Source organism: Hydractinia symbiolongicarpus, chromosome 12 (assembly GCF_029227915.1).
Source record: "Hydractinia symbiolongicarpus strain clone_291-10 chromosome 12, HSymV2.1, whole genome shotgun sequence".
NCBI lineage: Eukaryota > Metazoa > Cnidaria > Hydrozoa > Anthoathecata > Hydractiniidae > Hydractinia > Hydractinia symbiolongicarpus.
Window position 1 is genome coordinate 22,071,235 of NC_079886.1, and position 15,949 is coordinate 22,087,183.

The following is a 15,949-nucleotide window of genomic DNA, read 5'->3' on the forward strand; positions in this document are numbered from 1 at the left end:
ATGAGCTCAGACACGATATAAACAAGTCCAATGGCGCGGTTGAGCAAATCCTCAAAGAATTTTAACTATTTTTTTTCAAAGAAGTAACACTAACAAGCTTTTTCCACTTCCCGATTGTTGCACAACCTCTTCAGAAGAAAATACTACACGAGAAGTATTATCAGGTTAAAATCATTCAACGAATTACTAAAACAGAATTGTCTTCACATACAGAAAGACATACTTGTTACAGCAGCTTGAGAAGATCAATACAATGTGGTGTTTCTCTTGAACATTTTCTTCTTCTAAAAACCTCATTCGAGGTGCAAAATACTGTTTGTACTTTCGATGTTAGGACTCAGAGATGCATTTTACTATTAAGCTAAAAATGATTTTGAATGAAAATTGCGTAAGTCCATAAAATATATTTACATTTTTTTAGATCTATTGGTTGGCTAAGAAATGTCATGACTTAGGTAAATCCTATGTCATCTTACATTGGTGGAAACTGACCTCCAGGAGGAAACTGTCCTGCAGGGAATTGTGCCGGGTTCATATTTGGCATCATTCCAGCACCTGCTTGCATCATAGGATTAGGTTGAAAGCCTTGCATTCCCGGTGCCATACCAGCCATTTGCTGACCTGGAAAGCCAGCGTAACCACTGTAGGGTGGCATGTTAGCCATGTAGGCTTGATGCATTGCATCCGTATTGTTCTGGCCTCCACGTCCATGACCACCTCTACCCCTTCCTCCCCTATTGCGACCACGTCCGGTGCTTGTTGGCATAGGTGGAGGTTGCGCAGCGTATGGTGGTAACTCAGGTATTTTCTTCTCCTCCTGTGCGTTGTTAAGGGGAACAGGAGCTTTTGCAGTTAGTAACTCAGCAGCAGTGACAGCAGGGGAGCCTGAAGATGTCAGATCACGCTTTGGTTCCATCGGAGACAGTACAGATAGCGACGGTCCACCTTAAAGGCGACAATTAGGAGAGATTACATCAATTATGTGGTTTTACTAGTTTCGACTTACCTTATTGTGCGGAAACGAGTTAATACCTGATCGAGCTGTAGTCATTTGGTGCTGCAAGAAATCTGGTCCTGGTATTTTAGTGTCGGCGGTGGAAGTTTTGGTTGGATCAAAATCCTCTTTCTAATAGAGAGAAAACAGTGATGGTGTATATACACGAAAGAAATACTTGAGTCAGTTCTTAAATAAAATATGAATTTACTTTTTCCGATTCGGCAGACAGAGAAACCGCTGGGACAGCAGGCGTGGCTGACGGTGGGTGGGGTTGCATATCAAGTACATCTCCTGTCTTAGTTGCTCTGGCTTCTTGTGCTTTTATCTGATCCATGTAAAATTCTTGTCGTTCTTTTATAAGCGCTTGTCGCTGTTGTTCCAACTGCGAGAAGATAATAAAAGTAAAATAAAAAATGAAAATAAAAATGAAAACGTGCTTGTAAGACGAATCAAATTTTACCATGTCTCTTTCTTTATCCATGATTGTTTCCAACTCCTCAAAATGACGCAGTTTGATTTCCAGTTTCTTCATCTGTGTTTCAACAAGTAAAGCCACCAAACTTTTGATTTTCCGTTCTTCCACTTGCGCTAGGTGCTAGATAGAAAGAAAAAAGATAGAGAAATAAAACAAATTAACCTATCATGCGACCACCTCACAGGAACGTCAATAGAAGTATAACAACTTTCTTTTTACAGTGAACCAATTACCTTAGCTTTCACTGCAGCAGCTGCAATAGCAGCAGAAGCAGCTGTTTTGATATTTCCATCTGTAAGTTTTTGATGGGCTTTCACTTTCTCCTTCTCTTCCTCAGTCAACTTCTTCGCAGGAGATACTGCTGGTTTCTCCTCACTTTGTGCTTCTTCGCTCTTTTGCTTCTCCTCACCATCTTTCATTTCAACATCTTCTGTTCCTATAAAAATAGACAATGCCAGTTAATTCAGGCCAACACAATTATACGACACTAAGTTTGTCAACACAGCAAACCTTCAGCTTCTTTCTTTTGTTCTTCAGCTTTAAGCTCTGCTTGCGCTCTTTCTACGTGTGCATGTATCAGATCTTCAGGAATCTCTTCTTTCAGTTTTGTAAATTCATCTAAACAAAGACCAACCAGGAAAACCTTTTAAATCTTTCGATTTGATTACAACGATAAAAAGTATTTTAAAATCTGAAAAATAACAGTTCTGCTAAGGTAATTGAACATAGCACTCTTAAAAATATAAATACCTATGGCTGCCTTTGCAGCTGCACTAGCCACACGAGGGTCGACGATAGAAGAAAGAAATGCTACGGTAGACATCACTGGATTACCAGACTGACTAAACGGCATTGGTTGGTAGGCAAGAGGACCTAAATCATGTAATACAAAATATGTTTACTCTGAATATACACTCCAAATGTTAAAACAAAATAAAAAACACGCAAAAAGAAAACTAGTTACCAAGGAAACCAGATGTGTCATTTTCTAAATATGGATCTTCAATCGGTAGTTTTAAGAAATGCATGATGCATTCGTCCTGCGTTCTTGTTCCTACATGTTCCGATACTTTGTTCCAATCATCTTTATGGAGTTCCAGTCCCTAAAATGTTAACTTAATGTCACAGAGTGCATAACAATTACCCTTTAGGTTTTTTAAGAATTGTTATTTTCACAAATCTAGTATTTTGAGGTAGCTTTTAATTGAAATTGCGCATATCACAGAGACTGGCCGTTATTTTTATTCACTACAAAGAAAATGCACCGAGAAAAATGGAAACGAGCTTTTTAAAAGTTAATTTTAGAGAAAAATTTACTTCTACTAATTTCGCAAAGATTTGTTTTTGCGATTTGGTCTTTTCGGGAATTTTTGCGCAAACAAATTTTCGCAAATATGGATAAAATTTAGACAAAATTAATCAACTTAAGGTATCTGAGAATTCCTACACGTTTTGCAATCCACGACAAAAATAAAAACATTCGTAACGATGCTCGAACAAATGAAACACGCAAAAAATAATTTACACGACTTCTATTTAAAAAAATGTGCACTATCGAGGGAAATCCAGCGAGGTGTAACCAATTCAAAAAAGTGGCGTTTCTAATTTTTCTCCCTAAGCAGTTGAGGTAAGGTTAATAAATTCTTAAACTTATGACTTTTTGATGCATAAAAGATTTATAAGCTTATCTCAGGCTCACAACTCGCTATATAATATAATCCTAAGTATCTATTATATCCACACTTTGTTTGCCGACTTATAATTTTACTTGACTACAGTCACGCTGAAATTTTCCCCTCGATAAAACTAATAGCACATTTTTATTGTTACTATCAAGAGTTCAGTTGTGAAGTAAAAAAACAATTACATACTTCTAACAACAGTAACGTTTCTTGATCAGTCCATTCTTTATAAGCAGCTGATCGACTCTAAAAAAATAATGAGTGGAATGTAATACAGGTGGTACAGGTAAAGTAGGATGACAAGCCTATTTATTCAGATATACCTTCTGTGCTTTCTTTGTTAGGTACACATCGTTACGTAAACTATAAAAAAATGGACAATTAACAAGTACATTTTTTTATATCAGTAAACTTAATTTTGTAAAATTTAATTCAAGCAACCCAACAACAAATTATCAAATGAACATTCTTGGTTATATTGCAAGGTATCTATTGACAAAAAGCATTCAAATTCGATTAAGCCTCATTATTCATAGCATGAAAGTCCTCTGTAAAGCGAGTATGTCTGCAACCCTGTTTAAGGTAAGTTCAACAGTTTTTTGCTTCACATCTACCTCTCAATTCGACGCGACTTATATAAGCCGCAATTACCGTCACGATAAATCAACTGAGACAATCAAAATCAGGGAAAAACCTACCCAAAATTGCTAAGATCTGTGACGTCCTCTGTATCTGGTTTTCTGTCCTTATCAGCTAGATTAATTAATTGCTGCGACGCAGAAATCTAAAACGTAGTTCATGCCAAAATAACATATGACATCTTCAAATTACAAGCAAAAATTAACAAACAAAATTAAAAACTTACATTAGATTTTGGTGGCAGTAGAGGCTGCAATCCAGAAGGTGTATCACCCAGTGCATGGAAATGTGACGTTGGAGGTGGACCCATGGGTAGCGGGCGGCTATCAGTGTCTACCTGATAGTTTACTAGACCCCATTGCTCCAAAAAAGCATGGACACTAAAAAAAGTATAAGATGACGAACAATAGAGAATATTAATTTACGAACAATAGAGAATATTAATCGAGCTCCAAAGACATTTGTTCACTAGTTTATACTGCTAACGTGACCTATTAGCTCAAAACTTACCGAATAATAGAACAAACATCGCCGGCTAAATTTCTTCTGCAGGCAGTTGCAGTCAAGTATTCAGTTGGATTTAGGCGGTAAGAATCAATCATAAAGTTTCTGAATGCCATATATCTATGATAAAGAATAACAAATTGTGTCAGACAAAACTTGTATCTTTACATGTGTAGCGTATTCTGTCTTGAAATAACCATGGAGCGAAGAATTAGATGACGTTAGGGAACGTTCAAGGTAGAAAAAGAATCTGTAAAACATAACAAAGCTACTCTGCAAATAGATCTAACTTCTATAACTTTTTGAAATGTTCCCTAAAGGCTGTTGTACGCAGTGCATCTGTATCGAGACCAAAATATTCGAGATGTTGAGGAGAATAGAAACGAAACTTTTCTTCCGGATAGAAAGAATAGGACAGCATTTGATTAGCACAGCATAACTTACATTTCTGGAGTCTTGGATTTATTCTTGCCGTTAAAAAATTCTGGCAAAGCTCTTCGCTCAATAGCATGAATACTAAATATCAAATAGTATAATATATAGATGATTATATAGATGAAACATGTTCTAGGAATATAGCAACATTCCATAAAAAAATCCTTCTGTTAAAAAAATAACGAAAGCTTGATTTAACTTTTAACTTTAGGCGACAAACCTATTGTAATCAAACCAAGCTGCGTAACTTGGAATAACGATGTGTCGAGTTTGCTCGGGAAGGTTATCATCATGAGGCATTTCTGGATCGCGATGTACTTCTTCGGAAATCTTCGCTACTGGTTTGTCGTTGCTCCTTTCCTTCTTCAGCTTTTCTTTATTTTCCTATGAGAGTATGCATTCAGAAAGACAAGTAGTAAATATATGTTTGTAAACATTTTAGAAAGAAATATTTAGTCTTAGTTACCTCCTCTTTGTCTTCCTTCGCTAGAAAAATAAAACGTAAAACATTACAAATTATGCCAACATTCAACAAAAAACTAAGGCACCATTTACATGATACCAAACTTTAGAAATTTGGAAAAAGTGAAATTCCACACCACAGTTAAAAATAAGACTGTATACATAATAATGTTTTCTTTGATTTAATTTAATTTTGAGAGTCGCCAGTATAAGGCTGAATCTTCTTTGTTTGCGATTTTTAGCATGTGAACTGAACGGAAACCGCATAAAACTCTGAAGTGATACATGCAAATTTCACACCGATTTAAAAATTTTAAAGTAATGCCAAGTAAATTTCTTTACACACAAAGTGATGAAAACTTATCCAAGTCCTAAAAACACACCGTGGACTAAAGTGACTAAAATCAGTTTGAGGTAACTTTTGGTTCATATAAGTAGCCCATAACAATCACATTCTTTAACTTCACATACAAAAAAAAAGAACATGACTTACTATTCTCGTTTGCAGGAGTATTATTTGACAAATCCACCACTGCGTTAACTTTACTGATAATTGCTATAACCAAAAAAAAATTTTTTCTAGCCTAAATTTTCTTTCCCCAATTTCAACACATAAATTAAAGATAGAAGAGAGTGAGAAATTATTGTAATTTATGCTTTTTGTTTGTTTGAACTGAGTTTCTCACAGTAAAGCTCTTCCACTTATTGTGAAACCAACAGGCATCGATTTTGGTGAAAATGAAAATAGTAAATATAGTAAAAATAGTAAAGTAAAAATAGCACAAACCTAGTTGTGTGTCATCCACTGGTAAAACTGTCGGCTAAAACAAAAAAATTGAAAATATCTTTGAAGTACTATTCCCCGAAAAATTAATAACCTGTTCTTTTCAAGGCAACAATTCAGATACATAAATTGGTTATACATTCAACGTAACTCACATTTGGAACGGGTTCAGGATCAGGTAGTTCAAGTGTCGAGTCGTTGTCTCTGAAATTGATGAAACATTACACTCATTAGAAACTTTAACATTGATAGTCAAAATTATGTTCAACATCACATTTTGAGGTTATAATTAGATCAATTTAATATCATTTGCGTAGGGTTAAGGCAGAAACAGTTTTTATACGCACCCTTCCATTTCTTCTTTACTCTTTCCTTTCTTTTTCTTTTTACCATTTGGTTCGGGTGATGTCATCAACTTACGCTTTCTACTGCTACCCTGAAATAAGAAAAAAATTAGTATAACACGACCAAATATGCTGTAATAAACATTGATAAAATATGTAAAATGGACATTGCAACATACATCGTCACTCATTAGCCTTCCTTTAATCTTTCTCTTTGTTCCTTTTTCTACAAATGTAAGAGGAAAAATAGTTTAAAACATATCCACCATTACAAATATGACCTGAAAACATTGGCTTATTTATTGTAATAGGAACGATTTAAGACTTTTCAAGAGTAACACAAAACATTTACCTTGTGGTGAAACAGGGCCCATGCTACTCTAAAAATGCATATGGAAATTTGATCAGGAACATAAAATTTCAACAAAAGCCAAACAACAAACAAATATAAAAATAACAAAAAGGAAAATACATCTTCAACTTCATAATCTTCTTCATTCATCCACTCATTATATAAATCCATATCAAGAAGCCAACGACCATTAACCTAAAAATTTAGACCGTTACATCAATTGTGTAAAAAGAAAAGCTATGTGCTATCAAAGCTCTAAATTGTAAGCGATGATCAACACTTACCTCCCATGGCTTGGTTTTTTGAGGAGCTGGTTCAGGTTCTTGATCACATTCACTCAAAGGAATCCAAGAATCGTAACTAGCAAAGATGGCATCAAAATTAGCATTATGTGGTGCATTGAGTAAAAATAAAGGTGAATTTAATAACAACTCGCAAAAAATAAAGAAGACTACGAGCGGCGTTCAGATTTATAGTTTTTAGGAAATCACAAACCTGTCTGGATAGTACCACCAATGCACCAATACAGTTTTGTCTAGCTTCATAATGGGACGAATCCACTCCTCTATAATACAATATTCATCAAACTGCTCATAGTTTTTGACAACAAATGACAAAATCAACACACTAGAACCACAGTAGAATATTTCTTTCTCAAATATAAGTTACCTTCAGTGGACGGCAGAATGTTTTTTTTTGTCAAATACAAGTTACCTTCACTAGAATATGAAGAAGGTGGGGAATGTACAATATGAGTTGCATCACTTTTCTCCTCCACAATAATACCCTACATAAAGAAAACAAACAAAAAGAAATAGAAAGCAACTAACATTTTATTTAGTAACTTTAAAATAACAAACATTAAGTTTTCGTACTAACCTGATGCCTTTTAACAATATCTCTTAACCTGAGTAAATGTTTTGTGTCCATTGTAGGTTCAAAACAGATTTTTGGTGGTTTCAGCAAATTTTTCTAACAAAAATAAATAACCAACACAATAAAATTTTCTGAATTTTATTCAAACAACAATGGCAACATGAGACAACAAAATGACATTTTGCTATCTTTTTATAAGGCTTTCACAAATGACATTTAAAAGTTTTGTAATAACATAAACTGCACTTAAGCCATAAACAAACCCAATAAAGTCAAACTGATCATTGACCTAAACAGAACTATAAATGGAATGAAAACAGAAAGTTCCAAGGCAAAAAATGGTCAGTTAAACAGGGTGAAAGTTAATAAAATTCCATCAAGATGCTTTCCTGGACAAATTAAATCAGGGAGTTTGGATTTATGCTTGGTTGCAACACGACAGACCAATCTTTTAATTGCTATAGCAAAAGAAAGAGCTCGTCAAGAGGGTTTAAAATGTATGTTTAAGATATCACGCATAAAAGTTAAAAGATAGGTTGTATATGACCTTATAAGATAAGAGTGTTATGTTGTACGCTAGTAAGACAAAAGTGGTAAAGCAGAAAGGTTTTGACCATTTATAACGGATTGGTATGAAAATGCTTATACGTGGATGTGTAACACCAGTTCGAAAAACAAGTATGAGCGACAGAAAGGGTTTAGATGAGCTAAGAAGAAAGCAAAGTATTCGTAACATTACAGCTGTTACCCAGATAAAAAGATTGGGTTAGTTAGGACATTTGAAAAGAATGGAGGAGGATATTGGGTAGGAAAATGTGGAGACTTAATAGTTCATGCAATAAAGCTCAATGGTAGACCAAGGAGACATAGCAGGAGGTAACAAGGGCAGATTTAAAGTAATTTAAGTTTAGAACAACACAGACTGGGTCAGATTAAAATAAGGTAATTGATATACCATGCCAACCCATGCACGTAAAACACATGTTAAGCGAAGAATGATGACAATGTATTTTTACGTATTTATTCACATGTAAAGCTATTATATTTCAATCTTGTGGAAATATCAACTGCAGCACAATGTGACTGTTAGGCACCAAGAAAAGCTAATAAACAATTAGAAGATTAATATAAAATGATTATAAATAGCTACAATATTATTTTGATAGTAAAATTGAAGAAGATCCAGTTGTCAGCATATTGAACTTTCATCTTTAGCATTTGTTTATGTCTACATAAGCCAAATAGATGGGTGTATGGATATTGAGGCACATGCAAAACCACAATATCCTAACATTTAATAGCTCACCTCCTTTAATGACCTTTCTATATTGAGAAATAATTCTACATTTCTATCCATGCGAGATGGAGACTGGAAATCAAAACGTCTCCTAGAAAAAAATAAAAACAGTCACTAGAGAGCACAATTGCATTTAACTGAAAAGGAAGTAAAATTTTACCACAAAGAAAATATCAAATATCAAAAAATTGACAACTTGTATTAATTCGTATACATACCATCCTTGGTCCACTTTATATTTGAATGCGCTAGCTAAAACATGACACAGTCCACCACCAGGTGTGTTATCAGTTAAAATTTTCATCTAAAAAAGCCATATTTGTATTAAAAAACCTCTAAAAATATAGATACACTTGGACTATTCCTGATAATTTTGAAAATCAGTTTCAATAAGCCAGATTCACATAATATTCAGTTTAGTTGCTTGCTCAATTCCTATTTCTATTAAAAACCATTTTGTAAATCAAAATTTGATACCTGCTGTTCTTGAGAAGAAATAATAATATATACGTAAAAAAACAAACAATACTTACAGATAGTCGAGTGAGAGGGGGTTTACTGATGTTTTTACCAAAAGCATCCTGTAAAAAATGCAGGGAAAAAAATGCAAGTAACTATGTCATCAGAGGCTATAAATAGGCTGTAAAATATAATTTGTGAAAAGGATATTAGAGACTTCATTGGCTTTTAGAGCTGTTTGAGTACAAGTTTATGTGTCTACGCTTTCTTACAAGGGAATTGAATTTAAATATTGAAAAAAGGTATGTTTTGGAGTAGGGAAAACAGAATAAAATAGACAAAAACAGTTTTTTTGATGCATGTGTTTACAGTTAGGGTAAATACAAAACAAACTTAACATGTGAAGAAATCAAAAACCACTTTAACAATAAGAATAATAAAAATGAAAAAAAATGAAGCACCAAATGTTACTTTACCTCCTGAAATTGTATCATTTGTTTTACCAATTCCGCCAAACTTTTTGTGCTTGGAGATTCAGCTTGAACAAACTATGTTAAGATATAATACATTATAACACAGCCCCTAATCCAGTTATCACATTATAGTTCGACAAATACCATCATATTCCTAGATTCTGCACTGAACCGGAATATTTGGCCTTATCCTAAAGTTTTATAATTTTTTTAGATGTTCAGAAATTTTTTACATTTTAGCAATTCGTAATCATGCCAGAAAATATAAATGCATCAACTCTCCCACTTTGTACATGATTTGATTCCCCTTGCTGGTGATTCTGATTGAAAAATTGGGGAGATGGCACACTGTATGTGGGCTGTTGGATGTTGCATGGAGTTGTCTAGTACAGTCCAGGCCACTATCTCAAAATAGAAATAACCTCTGAATCGAGCAAAAATTTCGAATTGGGAAGTTTTTTAATTGCCTTATCTGGAAGTAACTTCTCCATTGGGAGGTTTAGAATTGTCGAACAACCTGTGCGCATATGATGTTAACATTGGCGCAATATATTTTGTCATTATATAAGTTAAGCTTGAAAAAATACACTGGGTTACTAAGTGAAAAAGAATTTTACATGGCTGTAGGCCACATTTGAGGCTATCTTGCTACAATATTGTGCAACTACCTAGTATGTTTTTAATATTACAATCCTTGTTTCCCATTCTTTATGGCTAATAATTCTTAAGCTAAGGGGCATGGCAGCCATTTTCATGCTCGTGCTATGCAACATTGCTCCATTGCACGCACATGACAAAAATTGCATGTGTCCTATATCTACTTTTTACTGCAATGGAGCAAAATAGATTTGAATCTATTTTGTTCCTGTGTTCCGGAGACAAAGTTTGATGAACATTTTGTTGCATAAGAAATGTTGCTGGTGTCACCAGCTGCAATATGTCTTGAGACAAAATTATTGTTGCGGCACATTTCAGCCTTTTTCAGAAGAAGCAAGCGATCGCACACGCACACCTTGTCACATGCCTAAATTGTTTGAGGCATGTGATTAATCGCACGCCTGAAAAATAATATATTGAGTTTTCAAAACCAACCTATAAAATCCATTTTGTAGTGTGTGATAGCAACTCTCGAAATAATTTTATGAGACTTATCAGACAAAATTCTGCCACATTTGCTCGGACATGTCTGTAGCTTGTTTCGAACTTTTGTCGGACAAAATGTCCGATAGATTTCTGTCTTGGTCGGACACTTTTAGATCTCAGAATTATTGAATAGTCGTGGTCCTTTTAATTTATGAGCAAGCCTGTTCATAGCCAACCTGGCCATCCTAGCTAATTCGCCCACTCCTGACTTAGTTTAAAGAACTAGAAGACATAAATCTCTCTTGCCTGGCCCCATGCCATGCGGTTCAGGCAGAACAGACATTTTGTCATGGATTTAATTGTAGATAATTTTTTCATTTGACAAAACAATTGGAAACTATAGGTCTGAATTTAATTGATTTTTTCCTTTATGCAGTAAGTGTTATTTTTATTCAAACTGTTTTAAAGGGGCTATGAACTGGTTAAAATGCTCACAATCCGTATATCCTGCGCATATATTAAAAATCTGGAAAACACGTTTTGCGCAATGAGCAGACCAGCGCACTTTGCTTGCTGGTTCAATATTTTTTTCGAAAAGTATATTACAAAGAAATATTTCAGCGAGACTGATTCTGGATGAAAACATGATCAAGGTTGAAGAAGATAAAAATTCTAGATACAGTACAGTCCAGATGTAAGCGAACGCGTACGTTTAACTTGCAAAAATAATTGCTTTCATTAAAAAAAAACAATAGGATAGCGAGTTCCTTTCAAATTGCGCGAAAATAATTGCTTCGTGTTAAAAACAAAAACATAGCAAGAAACATTGTTTAAAAACAATACTCTGCGCGAGAATAAATTAAACGCAAAGGCTATTGAATTTTTATTTTTTTAACAACGAAACTAATTATAGTAACGCGATTTTAATCTCGATTTATTTAAAAAACACAAGCTCTTTTAAAAAAACAACAAATCCAATGATCTAAATATTTAAAAAAAAACTAATGCTACTTTTAAAACTTTTAGTAATATTTCTTTATCGTCGAAACATATTTTTTAACATGCGAAACTTTTAAAAGTTCTTTTTATAAAAAGCAACGTTTAGCAATGCAAACGAAAAAACCCTACGTTCGGGACTTTTCCCTTCGCGATAAGATTTCAAAAAAAAATTAAATTTTAATACTGAAGAAAGAAAAAATCAGAAAATATAACTTTTGACGTTTTATTGTATCACGCTACATTTTATTGTTAAAAACATTGTCTTTGTTTTTTCTAGCGCGCAACAGCTCTATCTCTTAAAAGATTTAAACAATGCATCTCGCTGTCTATTTAGTTTTCGCACAAATCTTTTATTTTATGAAACTATCAAACAATGGCTCGCCGTGTCACATTGATAGAGTTGATAACATTTTAAATACTTAAAACACTATCTAACAAAGCTTTCCTTTTGCCGTTCTTCGTTCTTTAACTTTCTAAAAAATCATTTCTATCGCCGATCTTCGTTATTCAACTTTTAAAATGCGATCTAAAAAACATTTCTATCGCCGTTTTTCGTTCTTAAACTTTTCTATCAATCTTTGTTAAAATATAATAATTTCTATCGCTTAAAAGCTTTATTTAACCCGTGCAACCAACAATGCCTTCTCGCTAGTTTATTTAATTTTCACGCAAAACTTTTGTTTAATAAAAATATTAAACAATGGCTCTTCGTGTAACATTGATAGAGTTGATAACATTTGCAATTATGCTATTGGGAATAGTTATGTTAACACTATTTAACAATAGTTACGTGCAGTTATAATAAGCTATTTTTTCTTCAATAATCTTTTGTTTATTATGCGCAAGTTAATAACTTACAAGACTCGCAAGATAACTAATAAGAACAAAAGACGAACAACTACCGCCTCCGAGAAAAAGGTGTGAAACTTGAGCGTAAGCGTACGCTTACATCTGGACTGTACTGTATATCCAAATGTTTGAGTCTGTAAATTACATACATGCCGGAAAAATAGCCAGTTTGCTTTTCACTGTCATTCGTGTAAGTCATTAAAGTTGAAAAACAACAGCTTTTCCGTAGCACCTTTAAAAACGAAACCCCCGTGAGGTATAATTTCTTTTTCTGTATATATAAATTTTGTTAAAATGTAGGTGAACTCTCTAAAATATTTAAGCCACGTGGATAAGGATTTTTTTTAAATTTGAAAACGAAGCATATTTTTGCCTATTTGCTTATGATGACCTGCAAAATAAACAAAAAACTTATAAAAATGACAGTATATTATTTCGAACATGTAGAAAAGGAAGTTAAGATTGAGAGAGTCACTATACCAGTAGACGCTCAACACCTACTCAAATATTCCCGAAAAAGACTGCATTTGTGCCTCGTGTCCCCATATCATGCAACAAATATTTTGCAAAATCATTTAAGGCATAATTGACCAATGAAAATGCAAGAAACTTTAAACATTGCTTTTCTTGAGAAGTCAAAGATAGATAGGTAGATGTGCATATTTTACATGGCTAGCCTCACAAATATCGAGGGATATACCCTGTCTATTATTTCCAGGAGGGGCCAGGGCGTAGATGGAGAGTCCTAGAGTATTTAATGCTCATTTTGAGCTACGCAGACCCAATTAGAGCCCGCGCTCTACTAGACAACTCCTGGCAACATCCAACGGCCCATACAGTGTGCCATCTTCCCAATTTCCCTCACATGGCTTGGGTTAACCCGGGGCTATGGTAACATTCACTCGCCCATGTTGAATCGCCGTCAAGAGGAATCGAACCCCAGTCTCCCGCACATAGTACGAGAGCTATAACCACTAATCTACGGCGCCACAAAAAAAAAAAAAAAATTTGGAACGCTTCACGAATTTGCGTGTCATCCTTGTGTGTCATCGAACGTGTCATCAAACATCAAGTGAAGAGAGAAGATAGGAGAAAAAGCAAAAATGATGGATGAAAAAAAAGCTACCTGATGAGGAAAAGACAATTTTAGTTTACTTTTGTAAAGCAAATCCTGTGTTATGGGATAGTAGTGATGTATACTACGAAAATAAAAACAAAAAAGAAGCCATAAAGCAAGATCTGGTTAGTAAATTCAATAGTGCATACTGCTCTGATAACCTTGAAAAAACTTTCTACTCCCTCCACATCTAAGCTTTGGGAGGTAGGAACATTTAAATAAAAGTTTTTCATAAGATCATCCTGCAGAAAATAAGAAGTGGCGTCATAAGAAACATTCTTAACGCGCATGCTATGGGACAAGTTGCATATAGCACACATGAAAATGTCCCTTGTGTCCCCTTACTTTTGCTTTCCCTTTCGTTTAAATTAAATAGGGACCCAGAGGGAGCCATTTTTAATGGTGTTAAAGCTTCTCAATCAGGAAGTTTGGTCAACATTTGCCTATTTTACTTAAGTGACCTGGACTGTAGTAGAGCACAGAATCTAATTGAGCTGAAAATGAGCATTAAATACTCTAGGACTCCCCATCTAAACTTTGGCCACTCCTAGAAAAAAAAGAACAGGGAATATTCCTCTATATTTTTTATTCTAGCCATGTAAAATATGCACATCTATCTAATCTATCTGTGATCTCCTGAACTGTGCAAGGTAAAGCTAGCATAAAATCCCAGAATAAAAATAAAAGGAAAAGGTTTATGAAAAAATAGAAGCTTACTTTCTTTGAATTTTTAAGTAACCATTGTCGAACTGGCTCGAGGGATTCAATAGTTTCTGGTGAATCCCAATATTTTGAGTTAGCGCCGCCGTCCTTTTTTGTTGCAGCCATTTTTAAAAATGGCAACAAAGAGTTTATGCTTTGACGTGATCCGATTTGCTTTATTTGTTTCAAAACATATTAGGTATAAATATATTATAGAGTGTGAGGCCACAGAAAATTAATTAACGTGACCGTGAACATGTGGCCCCTGTGTCCACTATGGATAGACCCCAAGGTACATGCCAACTAAAAGGGGGATTTTCACGAAGCGAAAACGGCGAATTTGAAAGCGAATTTGCTTTCTAATTTCCACGACAAAATAAATCAGGCGCCAAGTTCATTGTTTACATTAGTTAACCGCGTTCTGATTGGTCAAAAACTAGCAGCGAAACCTTTAGCCGCGAAAAAGTAGGAACTGTTTCTACTTTTCAGCGAAACGAAAATTTTGATGCACAATCAAAACAAACAAAACTGCGCATGATGCTCAGATACAGTTCACCGTCGAATTCGCCGTTCAATTCGCTTCGTGAACCCCCCCCCCCCCCCTTTGTTGTGTGTTAGCGCGATCGTGAAATGTCACGCACTCACATGCAAAGTTTTTCGTTATATTTTTTGTGCTAATCTGCCCAAATTTTTGTTTCTGTTGACTGCTGAACAGAAGCGTCATTCCTTTTTTATATTGCATACATCAATTTTACTGCAATTTAAAAATGCTGAGATGGGCGCATACGCAACCGGACACTACTTCGAATGCTTTTTAATTGCGTATTTTTTTATAAAAAAAAGTGCATGGGTTTTGCTTCACTCATAAACGAAAGAAAATTCCCTGAATCCCCCACCCCTTCCCCATTTATAAAAAAGCGTAATACTTATTCTTTCCCCATCATACCTCTTTTCCCTTTGTAGGATGACGTTTTTTATCAAAGATCGAATTTTTTTTTGCTCAAATAAATGCAACAGTTGTAAAAAGATAATGTTTTGTATTGATTAACAAACCAGCCAAAAAGAAAAAAATGACCGAAAAAGATAAAGGTTAGCAATTCTAGTTAAATATTAAATATTCACAAATTAGGTCTGTCACCATAGCCTAGTTGGTTAGCGCGTTGCACTTAGATGCAAGCTATGCTGCACATGAAAGCTCGTTGATGACGTTGCAATTGTCCATTTGGGACATAGTTAGTTAGTTAGTTAGTTACGAGGTGGGAACCAATACTATCCTCGCAGGCGAGACAGTAATAACGACTCAGGGCCACAAGACCCTGGGAAGAGGTTTAGCAAATAAATCCTAAGATTCCTAGATAGTTCAAGGGAACTTCTAAGATTCACAAACAGGTAACCAAAAAAAATGAGCGGGTAGATAGAA

The 15,949-nt window shown here is 34.6% G+C and overlaps 1 protein-coding gene across 2 annotated transcripts; it reads right to left on the minus strand.

Moving 5' to 3' along the window:
• Positions 1 to 155: 155 nt before the first annotated feature.
• Positions 156 to 14,701, minus strand: LOC130621847 (SWI/SNF complex subunit SMARCC2-like). 2 transcript variants are annotated; one of them, XM_057437201.1, is made up of 32 exons: positions 14,545 to 14,701; positions 9,783 to 9,854; positions 9,381 to 9,428; positions 9,066 to 9,151; positions 8,857 to 8,938; positions 7,554 to 7,646; positions 7,389 to 7,461; positions 7,170 to 7,239; positions 6,959 to 7,034; positions 6,795 to 6,869; positions 6,675 to 6,702; positions 6,502 to 6,548; positions 6,326 to 6,414; positions 6,134 to 6,182; positions 5,982 to 6,015; positions 5,688 to 5,750; positions 5,199 to 5,218; positions 4,953 to 5,116; positions 4,742 to 4,813; positions 4,304 to 4,417; positions 4,020 to 4,173; positions 3,853 to 3,938; positions 3,478 to 3,517; positions 3,344 to 3,400; positions 2,437 to 2,575; positions 2,223 to 2,345; positions 1,983 to 2,090; positions 1,706 to 1,908; positions 1,458 to 1,592; positions 1,206 to 1,379; positions 1,033 to 1,126; positions 156 to 945 (listed from the first exon to the last, which is right to left on the minus strand). In XM_057437201.1, the coding sequence occupies exons 1-32, from the start codon at positions 14,653 to 14,655 to the stop codon at positions 473 to 475; spliced, it is 3,252 nt and encodes a 1,083-aa protein (XP_057293184.1). In that variant the 5' UTR covers positions 14,656 to 14,701; the 3' UTR covers positions 156 to 472. The 2 variants fall into 2 exon arrangements, with proteins under 2 accessions (XP_057293184.1, XP_057293183.1); XM_057437200.1 differs by having other exon boundaries at positions 7,344 to 7,461.
• Between the last annotated feature and the right edge of the window lie 1,248 nt (positions 14,702 to 15,949).

What these genes read in the sequence shown, in the direction of transcription:
- LOC130621847 (XM_057437200.1), bottom strand. Translation starts at nt 14,655, where the DNA reads ATGGCTGCAACAAAAAAGGACGGCGGCGCTAACTCAAAATATTGGGAT. An exon ending in AAAAAACCAAGCCATGGGAG is followed by an intron (nt 6,870 to 6,958) that starts GTAAGTGTTGAT and finishes CTAAATTTTTAG; the next exon opens with GTTAATGGTCGTTGGCTTCT. An exon ending in TAACAAAGAAAGCACAGAAG is followed by an intron (nt 3,401 to 3,477) that starts GTATATCTGAAT and finishes TTATTTTTTTAG; the next exon opens with AGTCGATCAGCTGCTTATAA.